The 14,435-nt window shown below is 56.3% G+C and overlaps 1 protein-coding gene across 1 annotated transcript in view; it reads left to right on the forward strand.

Annotated features, from left to right (window-relative positions):
- Nucleotides 1-12,715, forward strand: part of LOC141956727 (hydrocephalus-inducing protein homolog) — a 121,431-nt gene extending 108,716 nt beyond the window's left edge. The window contains 19 exon segments of the mRNA XM_074897529.1: nt 498-625; nt 738-929; nt 1,323-1,472; nt 2,557-2,796; nt 3,015-3,183; nt 3,346-3,496; nt 3,498-3,520; nt 4,184-4,351; nt 4,977-5,150; nt 6,276-6,491; nt 6,938-7,086; nt 7,382-7,565; nt 8,044-8,185; nt 9,161-9,320; nt 10,071-10,685; nt 11,161-11,364; nt 11,771-11,985; nt 12,165-12,349; nt 12,570-12,715. Of these exon segments, the coding sequence (XP_074753630.1) occupies nt 498-625; nt 738-929; nt 1,323-1,472; nt 2,557-2,796; nt 3,015-3,183; nt 3,346-3,496; nt 3,498-3,520; nt 4,184-4,351; nt 4,977-5,150; nt 6,276-6,491; nt 6,938-7,086; nt 7,382-7,565; nt 8,044-8,185; nt 9,161-9,320; nt 10,071-10,685; nt 11,161-11,364; nt 11,771-11,985; nt 12,165-12,349; nt 12,570-12,715 (3,611 nt within the window).
- Nucleotides 12,716-14,435: the final 1,720 nt, after the last annotated feature.

Below are 14,435 nucleotides of genomic sequence, written 5' to 3' on the forward strand. Positions count from 1 at the left end.
TGTGGTTTGGAAGTGCTTTGTTTAAAGTTCATCATGTCATAGCACTTCTGTTCAGCCTTTAGTGAGGAGACAGCCTGTGAGGTCCTCTGTTGTATCAAAACAGGCTTCCGAAACAGGCCGTGACGGTGCCTGGCCGTGTCTGAAGGGTGATCAGGTGCCTCCTCTAAATCGTTTTTCAGAGAGCACCATGGCATGGGGGAATCTTAGTTGGAAATTCTCCTTTGGAGAGGTCTGTGCATCCTTCCCTGGGATCCCTAGTGAAGGAATGGCTGGAGCTCCTCAACTGAGATGTTTCCTTTTTACCATGTGGGTCTTGGATTCTGGCTGTGAAAACCCTTTCTCCTTGTGCGGTGACAAGGAAGAAGGAGTGGCAGTCTTCTCCACAGGTACAAAGGGGAACTTCACAGAGCTGCCAGCCAGGACATACGGCCTTAACGTGCTTGTGACACGTTCATGTCGATTGTGTATCTCAGCTGCTTTATTTTCGTCTGTTCAAGGTTTCAGTGTGGAGCTGGACCGCGTGAAGCACCTGCCCTGCTGCGAGAGCAAGACATTTGAAGTGTGCTTTGACCCACAGAGTGCCAACCTGCCGCTGGGAGAGGTGGACGTGCTCCTGCCCATCAAGGTACCTGCGGCGTGCTTCCTTGCCCCGCTGTGCCCGTGCACCTCTCGGGGCAGGTCGGGGACAGCAGCAGATGTCACCGGGGCTCTCAGCTGGATGCTCTGTCCTTCCCTAGGTAGCAGGAGGCCCCACGTTCCACGTCCGCCTCCGTGCCAGCGTGGCCATGCCAGCCGTCTGCGTCTCCAGGGACAGGCTGGAGTTCTCCACTCTGCAGTGTGGGCAGTGCCAGGAGGAAACCATCCAGCTCCACAATCAGGTCCAGGTCCCCTGTAACTGGCTCATCACTATAAATGAGCCTGTTAAGAAGGTAAAGCACAGACCATGTGTAACACGTACCTTCTCGGTTGGGTTTTCTTTGCCTCTCTTGCCCTTTCTGCCCTGTGGCTGCGTGAGCACTTGGGCTGCAGCTCGTCTGAGGAAGCTTTGGAGGTACAGAGCAAGGCTGGCTCACCTGGACCTGGGCATTAGCTGGTGCTTCACTTCTCTGCCACCTTCCCCTGCTCCTCCTCTTCTGAGGACGGTGCCTCCCCATCTGCCTGCCCTGCCGACGTGTTTTCCCTCCAGTTCAGGCCAGGGGTGGCCTCGGCTGGTTTGGCTGTGGGTGCCCTCAGCACCGTGACGGTGTCTCAGAGCACTGCGGGGACCGAGGGTCTGTCCTCGCAGACCGAGGAGACCTCACACAATTGTTTTCTGTGCTCAGGCGGACAAGCATTGGCCAGCGGGGCTGCGTCAGAAGGTGCCCCAGAAGTTGAAAGCCCAGCCGTGTGTCTTCGAGGCGCTGCCCTCAGCTGGAACCCTCGCTCCGGGACAGCGATGCCACGTCCGAGTGAGGTTTTCGCCCACCGAAGAGGTAAGATGGGCGAGTGTCACCCCCAGGAGGTCTGGCAGGACAGTGTGGTAACGAGAGCCCAGCACGGGGAGGAGGAGACGGCGTCTGCCTCCACAGAGAGCTTTCTGCAAGCCCTGTACCCACTGTGCCTCAGTTTCCCCTGCAGCACACTCTTCTGAGAGGGGCTTTGAAATCCCCCTGGGGAGCTTGCTCAGAGAGCATCAGGGCACGCTGGGCTGGCTGCCTCTTGGTGCATGGGGGGAAATCTGCCTGTTTGCCCTCGTCTCCCCCTTGCAGGCGCCTGTTTGAGGCTGCAGCGCCCTGGTGCAGAGCAGCTGGCACGCTCACAGGGGATAACCCTGCAAGGGCCAGTCTAGGCAAGTCCTGCTGCTGGTACCAGCAGGCAAAACAGCCACCGGGCACCTTCCTGGGCACGGCAGGACAGTCGCCTGGAGTGGTTGCTGCCAGCAGTCCCTGTGGCTCTGGCTCAGCCTGCCTGCGCGTTCCCAGGCACTCTGGGAGTCAGCTGCAATGACGGGGCGTTCCCAAAGGCAGTTTGCCTGTGGCCACCGTGGCTTGGAAACTGGCAGTGGGTAACAGGATGGACACAGGTGCTTCCGTGCCTGGGAACAGTCCCAGGGATGTTTTAATTGCTGTAGAGGTGTAACCATCTTGTGTCTGGCATTGACCAGAGCCAAACACTGAGCAGAGAAGTCGACCCTTATTTCTAGCCAGTGAGAGCTCACCTGCCTCATTCATCGAGCTGATGTTTGCCTGATGCAGCAGTGCCAGGACTGTGTCTGGGCAACATAACCCTCAGGACCTTTCTCATGAGCATCACACTCCCTTGTGACTAGGTGAAAACATCTGATAGTGCGTTTTAGATTCATCTGACACCAAAATAGCCAGTTAGACTTCACATTAGGATTCATCCCAGTTCCTCAGAGCCAGCATGCAGATGCTGTAGCCCCTGCTGGAAGTAAACATCTGTTTTCCATTCCCCTTAGAGGTACTGGTGACACCCCTGCCCTGGGGAAAGAGTTGAATTTGAGGCCCTGTCACTTGGGACTTCATGGAGGAGCTTTCTGTGCCTCTCTCTTTTCAGAAGTCCTACAGAAGTGAGATGAAGATTACTGTTTGCCAGAGCAGCCAGAACCTCCAGCTGCAGGTCTCGGGGCGTGGGCTGGAGCCACAGCTGGAGTTCAGCCCCCCAGTGCTCGAGCTGGGACCGTTGCTGCCGCACAGCCGTGGAGCAGAGGGGACGGTGGTGGTGAAGAACCCATGCGAGTTCCCCATCGAGTTTTACTCGCTGGAGTTCGACCAGCAGTACCTTGCTGAGGAGCAGGTGAGAGGGAAGCTCTGGTCCCCATGTGCACGCTCCCGTAGCTTCACAGTGCTCCAGCGTTCCCGGGTTCGTGCCAGGGAGATGGAGACAGTTCCCAGGGCAAAGCCTGGTGGCATTTCAGGGTTAGCCAGCTCTGCTGGCAGACTGTGGAGGGGCCTGGATAGTCCGTGTTGTTAGAAACACGTCCTGCATGTGTCTTCTCTTCCCTACATGCACAGGCCCTGCAGATGCTTAAAGATTATGACTGCCGTAACACCTTATTGCTGCCTCCACGTGCCCCGGGTGAGAAGCTGCCCCCAGAGGTGCTGGAGTACTATCAGGAGCAGAAGAGGCTGCAGGATGAGGAGTCCAAGACTGGGGAACCAGCAGGCCAGGACAACGGTGAGGGTTTGGCATTGGCTGTCCTGAGTGTGGACACAGCGGGGAGTCCAGCCCGCACACCCTGAGCTCTCCACGGGAAGCCCAGGCTTTCAGCAGCCACCCATTCCCCAGCTTGGTGGAGGAATTCCAGCGTGAAAGTCTGTGCCTTGTAACACGCAAACTTTGAAGATGTCCAGTCTCTGTCAGATCAAGGAAGAAAGTCCTCTGCTGGGATCATTCACGCTGTCTCATCCCAGAGCTCATCCGTTTTCTCCTCCGTGTTTGATGAAAGCCAGTCCAACGAGGTGGACTCTAAATCTGAACACAGAGGAGAGGGAAGGTGTTGAGAAAAGACAGGGGATGGGTATTGTTGCAGACAGGACAGGGACAAGTGAGAGGCCAGAGAGGTTCTCCCCAGTTTTGCCAAATGAGCACCTTTTTGCCCCAGGAGCTGCTGGGATCAGGGTGATGCTGTTCCCTTTCCTAGGCAGGGCAGCGTGCTCTCTGTCCTGCGTGACACTGCAAGCCGAGATGGCTTTTGGTGACCTCCTAAGGGCAAAGGTGGGAGCTCTTTGCAAATGTGTTATGATGAATTCAGAGCCCAGCTACATCTCCTGGAGTAATATTCCTAAAGCATCCAGCTTTTGGATAATCGCTCAATGTGCAAATGGAGCCTCTCCCTTGGGACAGTGTAAAATGCCTGGTTCTGCCTGTCCGCCCCTTACTCAGCAGGACCTGGGACCACGTTGACAGGTGACAGGACATTTGGCCCAGTCCTGTTAGGTATTGCCAAAGGCTTGTTCTTTCCTCTTTCTGCCAGCCCATTTCCTATACTCTGAAGAGGCACCTTGACCACCATCTAGGGCAGACCCTGATCTGCACAAGCCTAAAGGAGGGGCATGGTGAGACCTCGGTGTGGTGTTGGTTTCAGCAGAGTCTTCTCTCCCAGGATCTGAGGGGATGGGGAGGATGATCAGGGTCATAGGTAGGCAGGAGGCTGACTTTTCTATCTGGTTCCGCACAGCAGAGCATGGGCAGAGCGTCACCAGCAGCAGGGCGGCCTCGGGAGAAGTGACCGACAGCCCTGTGCATAGGGCCATCGCCCGCCACCTTGGCATCGATATCTCTGCAGAGGGGCGCGCAGCCCGAGACCGCAGAGGGATCGTCGTCATCGTCCATGGGGCACCCCTGACAGGTAGGTGAGCCGAGCCCGTGGCTGCAAGGAGGGCGGGGGGAGCAGGAGAGACACGTCCTGGTGGGCCGTGCTGCTTGATTGACCACTTGAAGCGAAGCGAGGTAAGCCACAGCCCTGCTGGTACATGAAATGGTCCCAGGCCTTCACCAGCTGGGGCAAGTGCTGTGGCTCACCCCGTGTCCACAGAGCCAGGCTATCCTCCCCCCACACAGGGTGGCCGTGTCCACGTTGCTTGGTGGGAGCACGGTGCCTAGTGCCCAGGTTGCCTCATGGGCGCGGTCCCTCGCCCACACTGACCCCCAGCCCGTGCCCAGACGTTGCCTGAGGCAGCGCCGGCCAGCGCAGGGGTGGCGGGACCGGGCTCGAAACAACGTCCTGGCCCAGGGTTGAGGTCCCCACGAGGGACAAAGCGCTCAGCTGGGTGTGAGGTGGAGGTGATCCGCCTGGCTCTAGAGGACAACGCTTCCAGCCGTGCTCAGCTCCCTCCCTCGTGGTCTCCCCTAAAGGGGCACTTGATTTCCCACTGTCCTTGAAACTTTGAAATCCTGTCTGGGGACTTTCTAGAGCCTGTCCCTGAAAATGCTTCACGTGCAAGTGTCACCAAGCAGTCTTCCTCTCTCTCAAGGAAAGACAGCGGCAGCGGTTGCCCTGTCCAAATACTACGGCGCTGCCTGCTTGTCCATCGACGCCGTGGTGACAGAAGCCATCTCGGACAGGAGCAGCTCGGCAGGGCTGTGCGCCCGGGAGCTGTGCATCGGGGCTGCCATCGAGCAGAGCTGCAAGGAGGCAGAGGGTGCCGGTAAGGAGACACGCTGGACCCAGAGCAGCGCTTCAGAAACCCACCCTGACCGTCCACTTCTGCTTGCTCCAGAGAGGGAGTCTGACAGCCGTTGGGTCTCTTAGGGAACATGGGTGCAGCGTGCAGAAATGCAAAGCCATTTCATAAAGCATTTCATGTTATTAAAGAAAATAATCTGTTTTAAGGGCTCAGACAGGGGCACTTTTACTGCCTCTGGGCTTCTCAGCACATACTCCTTTTCCTAGGAGTGGTGAGGCACACCTGAATTTTTCTCAGGGTTTTTTTACATTTCCTCAAAGCTGAATCCAGCTGACTCCTCGTGGCCATCAGGCAGAACTGATGCCCACTTGAACAAGGAAGAAGCCCTCTGAAGCTGCTCGTGAAGCACTAGACAACTGACTTTGAGTGTGGCTTCAGAAACACGAGAGGAAGGGAAGAATAACCTCCCAGAGTTTCAGATGAGACTCTTTTCTCCAGAGGTTTCCCTATACACGCTGTCAGGTCACACAGCTCGTGCATGTGGTGCTGTTCTGCACCTGAGACCAGAGACTTTTAGAAAACCTGGTTGGGCAGTTGGTGCCCCGAGCTCTGCAGGGTGAGGCTAGACCCTGGTTCTGGTGGGGGAAGTTTTGCATTGCTCAGCTTTGAACCTGGTTGGGTTGGGAGCTGGCGGAAGGAAGGAGGGTCTGGGCCCCAGGTGGGGTTAGCCCATGCGGAGGATTTGGCTCCAGTGGAGATGGGGATGCAGCTGGGGCAGGGCTGCATGTTACCGTCTCCACATGAGAGTGCAGGATGGGCGCAAGGTACAGAAATGATGCTCCTGGAGGATGGAGCCTTGGCTTGATCCGTAGGAGAGCTACTGTGCAGCGTCACCTGCGTGCACATTTGTGAGGAGGGATGCGGAGCTGTGCCTTAAAAACTCTTTGGCTTTAAAATCCAGTATCAGGTGGTGTGCTTTACCATGCTGAAAAGAGAAGCAGGGCAGGAGCTGCTTCTGGAGATGGGTGCTGCTAGTGCCCGGCAGGCTGGGGGACGAGGGCCCTGTCCCTGCCAGGGTTCAGGGCTGTGTCCGTTGGGGTGGAAGGTGCCTGCTTGCTCCCCACTGAGCGTCTGTCCCCTCCGCAGGTCACAACGCAGATGAGCCCCTCGGCGAGCAGTTCCACGCCAAGGCCAAGCGCAGCCTAGAGACGAGCCGGTCCAGCTCTGTGGACAAAGTCAGCCGGCAGTCCGTCAGCTCCCAAGGCCAGGTGAGCGCTGCGGCAGGTGAGAAGAGGGATGGCCCCACAGCCCGATCCCAGAAGCAGCATCTGGTGGATCTGACAGGCTCCCAGGTGAAGCACGGCCTGCACTGGTTGATGCCTGGGACCTTTCTGTTGCCTCTGAGAAGTGAAGGGGCCGCTTCCAGTGGAGGCTCTGCGTCACCCAGAGCCTGGTGCGGGGGTCTGTAGTGCAGAGAGCCAGCTGGGCAGGCTGGGCATGGCTCGGGCTGGGAATGAAACCCTGGCAGAAACACTCTACGGCATCTCAGCCGTTTGTTGGCAAAGTGCAGTCCTGGCTAATGTGGCTGCAGCCATGGGCAAAGCTGCTGGATGCTGCGCTGGGGGCTTGCGAGCTTGGGTCTCTGCTGGCCACGCACGCACCCTCCAGCGTGCTCCCCCGGAGCTGCTGGCCTGCAGTTTTGTTCTAGTCTCCTGCTAGTGAGAAACCCCAGCTCCAAGCTCAGCAGCTGGAATTGTTTGGGGGTTTCCAAAGCGGTTGATTTTTCTGGTGGCGTTCAACATTGCAAGGCTCATCAAGTTCTCACCTCTCTCCCCGTCCCTGCTTTCCTGCGCAGCGATCGCTGAGCATCGGTAGCAGCACATCAGAAGAGCTGGGCTTTAGGAGCTGCGTGCTGCCCGAGGACCTGCTGGTGGCCATCCTCTCTGACAGGCTGCAGGTACGTGGGGTGGGGGTGTTCTTGCTAGGGAGAGACAGGCAGCGAGGTACAATTCAGAGAGGAGGAGGAGGGCTGTGCCTGCTCTTGGAGGAGTCCTGGGCTGCGTGCAGGGATCCGTGGGTGAAGCTGCAGATGCCATGAGCTGGCAGAGCGCGGGGGAAGATCAGAGCTTGTCTGAGCTGCTGCACTTGGAACTGGGATGGCTGGTGATCTCTGACGACAGGCTTTAGTGACTGGCTGAGAGCCCAATGCGTGCGACAGCTGACTTTCTCTTCCTTTTTGGCTTTATCTGCAGCTGAGCGACTGCTACCAGGGAGTGGTGTTTGATGGCCTGGAGACCCTCTTTGCACGCAACACGGCGTCTGCTCTCCTCTGCCTGCTCAAAGCTGTCAGAAATCGGCCTTACATCTATTTTGTGAACCTGTTCCAGGATTATGCTTCTTGGAAAGCCAGGGAGATGGCCGCAAAAGAGCAGGAAGGTGAGACTCTTCGTCTCCGTAACTCTGACATGTTCTCTCTCAAGCCTTCAACCTTACCCGTGTGTATCTGGGTTACCAGCAGAACTTGTAAGAGGGGTTTTTATTAATCCTTCCACCTTCTGCCTCGGTGTAGCCAGCACTCAGCTCACAGTTGCTTAAAATACAGCAATGCTGAGGCTGACCTCAGTCTCTAACATTAAAGCTTGGGCACAAGTGTAAGCTGCTGTGGCTCAATAACTAACCACCGGCCAGCCGTCCACGGCGCTGGGGCGTGTGAGCCAGGCAAGGCACGGGAACTCACTGAGCAGCGATAGTTTGGGGGCTTGTCTGAATTTTGAAGCGGGGATGTGAGCTCGCCAGTATCTCCTGGCAGGATGATAGGCTGGATCGGGACAGAGTTGTGAATCCTGGCAGCTCACCCAGAGCAGCAAGCTCTGCTTGCAGGCACTGACGGTTTCTCCTCTGGTCTGTGCTGAAGGACGGGAGCGGGAAGAAGCTGCCAGGAGGGAGAAAGCACGCCTCTGGGAGATGGACGAGGACGAGTATGATGCCCTCACCGAGGAGGAGAAAATTCAGTTTGATAACAGTATACTGCAAGTCAAGCGTGAGAGGAAGAAGAGGTCTGTAAGCCTTCTATGGGTGCCTCCCCAGGATAGCGTCCCCGAAGGGTTTCCCTGCTCCGGAGACCTTGGTTGAGCTCAGAGGGGTTACCAAGGCCAAAAGCATTAATTACCAGCAGCACAAGGACTGCCAGTTCCACCTCCCTGGTTCCCAGCAGAGGAGGCACCTTCCTCCGGTGAGATGAGAACATCCTCTCTCCGCTTTAGTGGTGAGCCCTTCGGCTTGGACACAGGCTGCAGGGAGCTGGGCTCTGTGCTTGCCTTGCCACTGTGCTTACAGGTGTCTCTAGTTAATGATGTTCATTCTCATCTTCTTCATCGCCCTTCTTCTCCAAACCAGAGGGGTTGTGGTGTGGGTTGGTGTGAGGCACAGCTGTGCTGGCTTGGTTTAGATCCCAGTCCTGGTGTAGGTGAGGCCCTTGCACTGCTGAGCTCCCAGGGTTTTCCTTTACTGAGTGACACCAGCCATAAAGCTGGTTTCTCCTAGGCTCAGCTTCAGCTGCAGCAGCAGGTGAGCCTGGGGGAAGCTCTGATCCCGCAAAGCAGCCCTGTTCAGGAGGATACACAGGATAAGCTTATGGCTCTCTTAACTCCTGCCTGAAACTTGGGGAGGGACTTGCTTAAAGCGAGCCTGTGTGTCAGCACTTCTTTCAGCCCCAGCTGAAGTTTGTTTCCCTGGATCAGCCAGTCTTTGGCAGCATTGCTGGAGGTGTCCAGGTGGACCTTACTGGAGAAGTAATGCAATTTAGACCTTGTGACAGCAAAGCCTAGATTTGGCTGGCCCTGGAGGTCCCCTCCCGCCTTCCCTCACTTTGGATGTCCCAGCCTCCCCAGGTTGAGGGAAGTCCACAGAGCTGGTCTAACGGTTGTGCCTGGCCTCAGGGTCAGTGAATGAAGTGTGGGACCAGCTGGGATTGCAACGAGCCCAGATTTCTGGCAGTGACTCTTGGGGATGTTTTGTTTGTCTTGCTGAAGGGAGATGGAGCGGCTGGCTCAAGAGCTTGAGGAAAAGCACCGGTGGGAGCTAGAACACTTGAGGGAGGAAGAAGATCTGAAGAAGTCATCTAAGTGGGCCAAGAGAAAGCCTGGGAAAGATAATGCTGCAAGGAAGAAAAGCCAGCCTGGAGTCGGGCAGGTGGGTGGTTGTGTTTATAGAGATGAGTAAAAGCCCTGGGGCCCCTCCTGCTGAGCCGAACCATTCCTGGCGCAGCCAGCAGCCACCCGCAGTGCTGGGGATGAGCACCTGGCCGTCGGTAACACACGGGGCTGTGCTGGGAAACAGCAGCCAGTGTTTGATCCTGCTGCTGCTTCGCCAGGGCTATTTTTGGCTGGGTTTGTTGGGTAGAGCTGCTCTTCTAGGGTCATGCTGCCTTTGAGTCATGGCTTCACATAACTCCGAGCCCTAGATAGTTTTAGTCCAGCATTTCTCCCCGTTCTGCATGTGACTTACACCTCTGAGCCCTGACCCGCCAGGGATGTGGTGTCTTTTGCTACCTGTCTGGCAGGAGATACCACCAGGCCCTCTAGGTATTCATTAGCAGCCAGACTTCCCAAAGTGTCAGCCAGACATAGGGATGGATGCTCAGCACACCAGAAACGTGCCCGGAGGACTGCACAGGAGTAAGGAGGTGTCTTAAGTTTGGGTCGGGGAAGCTGTTCTGTTTCTCAGCTGGTTTGCAGGACTCGTCATCAGTCTGACGCTGGGGAGTTTAGTTTCAGTTGAGCTCAACTGGGTACCAGCTGCGCTCTGAATTGGGATTTGTAGAGCACCTAGCACAAGCCTCAGATGAGACATGGGGTGCTATTGCAAAGATCGCCGCTGTCCTACAGCATTTGAGTTGGTGCTTGGAAATGCTCACCGCTTTTTCCTGCTCCTCCTGCCCAGAATACGAACGCATCCACCAGAAACACCAGAGCATCCCTTGGCAACCTGTCCGAAGTCACCGAGGGGGGAGAGAGGAAGGGATCTGCAAAGGAGCACCCGGACTCTCTTGCAAGTGACAAGGAAGATAAGAAAAAGCAGAGCGAGGCTCCCCTGGCAGATGTCTGCTCAGCAGAGGTTGTACAACCTGCGGACCCGGAACAGGGAGAAACTAAAACCGAGGCGCAGAGTGACAGCGAGAACTTGGCCCTGAGGTTCAAGATCTACGAGGCATCGCAGAAGGATGTCACACATATTTTGTCATCCTGGGACAGGGCTCAGGGTATCCTGCTGTCCCCTCTGAACCAGGAGGTGGTACAGCAGCAAGTCCAAGGCCAGCGCCGTTGCAGGAGCCGAAAGGACAGAGAGAAGGAGCACCAGGAGAGGCTGGAGAAGGAGCGTCTGGAAAAACTGAAGGCTCTTGAGGACTCCAAGTTATCTGGGCTGGAAGGGGAAGGTGCAGAAGGGTCATCCAGAGGCCAGGACGTTGGGGTGCCCTGCCTGGACATCCAGGTGCTGAGCTCTGCAGATGTGACGAGGGCGATCCTGGAGAGTGGCAAGCTGCCAGCGGCAGAGCAGGTAAAGCCCTGTGAGGCTCAGATGCTGAGCCTGCCGTGGTCTAGGCCCTGGTGCATTGTGTCCCGCCAGGTGACAACAGCACAGAGCCTTGTCCAGGCCACTGATGATGTTCCACGATGGCTTCACAGCAGCCACGTGGCTGGGGAAGTTCTTGCCATCCCTCAGGTCGGGCAGAAGAGCGGGGGGCTCTCATCCTCTCTGTTCAGAGAGTTTCCCAGTCTGGAAATCACTTAAAATGGTCCCAGGGCAGGGCAGCTCCTGGTCATTGTTTCCTTCAGCCGAGTCACTCAGATTTCTCTCTAGGTCCCACTTGTAGGTCCTGGCACTGCTCTGGAGCCTGCCCACCCTGCTGGGCATAAAAAATCACTGTACTCCATCTACATAAAAAAAAACATTGCCAAAAGCTCAGTGTCTTTCAGGGAGTGTGAGGATGAAGGCGACGGGAGCATAAACAGGGTTTTCTCTTATGCTTTAGATCCTGGATGACTTGGGACTGGGTCCCTCGGGGCCTCCCATTCCACCTACGGCTTTCTACTCCGTGATCCGCTACCCGGAGAAGCGGATGGTCCCTGCAGCAGGAGAAGCCCTCGAGCACTTCGCCTTTGTCGTGCCTGAAGGTGCCACTGCAGAAGAAGAAAAGAAGAACACCAGAAGTCTCTTGGATGTGCCTGCAGTGGAGGTGCCAGGGCAGGGTCCAGGCTGGGTGGGGGCATGGGGGGCGGGTGGAATGGAAAAGGATCACTGTGGAAGGGCAGTGAAGACATGACAGGGCCCCATGTCTGCAGGCATCCCTCCTGTCTGTCTGAAAGAGACAGCTCTGCTTGAAACATGGGGCAGTTCTGTAAGATGAGAGGAAAAAAAAATCAGCTAAACCCTTCAACTTCCCTTGAGGAGAGGGTCCTGGGCAAGGAGGGGTGTTGTAGGCAAAACAAAGTCCCATAAGGAAGACCAAATCCATGGGCAGAGGTGGTTGGTGGTTTATTCTCTCTCCCGTCTGTTAACAAACCTGCAGCTTTCTCTCTGGGATGGGGGTGTCTCAGGGCAGGTCTCACCTCTCTCCCTTTCCTCTCTGCCTTGGTGTGAAGGTGTCAGAGGAGCAGGTCACGCCAAGCAGGGGCCAGTCGGGGAAGGAGAAAGCCGCGGGCAGGCCGGAGGCTGTGAGGAGGAAGCGGAGCTCCAGCCGGGCGAGGTCTCCAGGCAGGAGAGGTCTCCAGGCGCCGGGCACGGGAGCACCCACGCAGCGCCCCGGGGCACACCAAAGCGACATGGACACGGCCCCATCCCCGGGGAGATCCGTCAGGTGAGCCGTGAGGGAGGAGGTGATCCCTCTGCTTCACGTCCATCTTGCCAGCGGGGTCCATCGTCCCCAGCCCCTCAGGGACCCTCTGCCGGGGCCTCCACGGGATGGCGAGTCCATGAGCCGCCTCCTTCTCTCGTTTGCTCGTTAGCAATGTCTGAAGCCTCCTCTTTCATTGCCAGGCTGAGCAGCTGCCGGTGGATAGTGCCTGCCCACGGCGAGGTAGAACTGAAGGTCCAGTTCAGCTCCACGGTGCCGGGGCAGTTTGATCAGACGCTGCATTTTGAGGTGCTGGGGACAAACCGACAGTACCAGGTGCACTGCAGGGGTACCTGCCTGTATCCCACCATCAGCCAGGACCCCCACGGTAAGGCTGGGGCATGGGAGCCTCCCACACTGCTCCTCCCTGAACTCAGAGCCAGGGCTGCCCCTTGTGCCCCAGCGACCTTCTGGCTCGGGCAGAGCATGCTGCCTGAGCCGCCCAGTGTCTCTTCCCGTGCTTGGAGCTGGGAACCAGTACTGGTACTATGGGAGACCTGGGCTGGTCTGAGGGATCAGAATGTAAGTTTGATACTGACTTTGAGCAGATAACCACGTACCCTTAAGAGACGTGAAAGTCCCGAGAAGAGCTGAGAAGATCAAGGAACTGCCAGACCAGAACTGCCTGACCGCAAGGAGAGGAAGGTCATCGAGGCTGCAACAGAGAAGAGGGCATCCAGCCGTGAACTGTTAGTCTCCACCAAAACCAGTCGTACATGAACACAAACGCTGCATAAAGTCACTAAAAGGCTTGTTGGAACAATAAAGTAGCCATTTTGCACAATTCGGTGTTTGTCGTGTCCATCTCAACAACGACAAATGGTGACCCCGATGTGATCCCAACACCGAGGAAATAAATAACGGCGGCAGGAAGAGCTGCAGAGATGGAGCCCAGCCAAGCACAGCGGCGGGGAGAGCTGCACAGTCCCGACAACCTTTTGGAATTTGACACCGTCCAGGTGAGCGGCTGGGAACAAAGTGATGGGTGCCATCCTCTCTAAGGAGGAGGGTATGATTCTGACAATGTGGAAGTTGGTGCTTCAGCGCAGGGGAGTCAAATTGGATGATGTAGCGCTCCAAAAAATGTTGTCGTGAATCAAAGCGCAAGGGTATGAAGCTGGCACTGCCACTGCATTTAGTGTGAGCAAATGGGAAGAACTGGGACAGAAACTGCTGGAGTGTGCCTCTCGCGGTAATAAGAATGCAACCAACCTCCTTACAACCTGGAGGTTTTTAAAAGAGACTTTAAAAGACTTTAAGGCGGAGAAAGCAAGCTCAGGGGAAACACCTTATAATCCAGGGGTGTCCTCGGGCCGGGTCCTGGTGGCGAGAGGTCAAGATATGGACCTAGCGGGGGGAGCCCGTCCCAAACGTAGACGCGGTTGAGGGCGAGGGGATTGTGTGAGGACTCCGATGAGGAAGCACAAGATGAGTTGTTTCCTCCACAAAGACGGAATGAGCAGAAAGCCCCTCAGGCAGTGCCCCCTCCACCTCCCATCGTGGAGCCCTCTGCTGCCACCTCCCTCTGACGAGGGGAAAGCCCTGCGCACTTTGCTTATCTGGTGCAAAAGGAATGGGGTCCCTGCTGATGCACGGTCTGCTCTTGATCTGGAAACATGGAAAGGGGCAGGGAGCGCCTTATTCGAGGCGGCCGTAAGGAAGAACACCATCGCTGTGTCATCTTCAACTGCATGGCGACTGGTACAGGAATTCCTGAAACAGTTAAAAACTGATCGGGCTGTGGCGGCAGCTGCATGGCATGGAGCCAAGGACGTTATCCAGGGAGGGAGGGGTGGGGCGAGGGGTTTTTAACTGTGGTAACATAACGCTTTTCACTGTCCCACTGTGTCTGTTAAGCATTGTTAGTGTTTGAATTCAGGTGCTATTCCTGTTTTCTTCCCCTAACAAGTCTGTCTTTTGCCCTGACTCATGGGTGCTCGAGCCACCCCTCTCTGTCATTATCTCCCTTCCTGAGCTCTTTGCTTCATTTCTCCTTCCCAGCTCTGCGGGGAAGGGGTGAGTGAGCGGCTGCGTGGTGCGCAGTTGCCCTCTGGGCTCAAACCAGGGCAAAATTTAAGGATGGTGTCCACCTAAACAGGCCAGAAAGTGAAAATCCCCCAGGAGCTATGGCGATTTGATGTAGCGTTTTTAAATGGTTGGAAATGGCCCGGGACATGGTGTTCAATTTGTCGAGATTTGTAACACTGGTGTAACAGGGGGTTTGTGCAGCGTGAGCGTATCGAGTCCCAGAAGGTTTTGTCCTGCTCTCAAAGCTAAAGAAGAATTTTCCTGCTTCCATGGGAGCAGATGGATTTTTGAGAGCTCTTTCTAGTTCGTTAACTGTGAGTCTGGGAACTAATGTTCTGATTCAGCATCTCCACCCAGAGTCATGGGGGGTTCCTCATGCAGTGGGT

The sequence above is a fragment of the Athene noctua genome, chromosome 2 (assembly GCF_965140245.1).
Source record: "Athene noctua chromosome 2, bAthNoc1.hap1.1, whole genome shotgun sequence".
Taxonomy (NCBI): domain Eukaryota; kingdom Metazoa; phylum Chordata; class Aves; order Strigiformes; family Strigidae; genus Athene; species Athene noctua.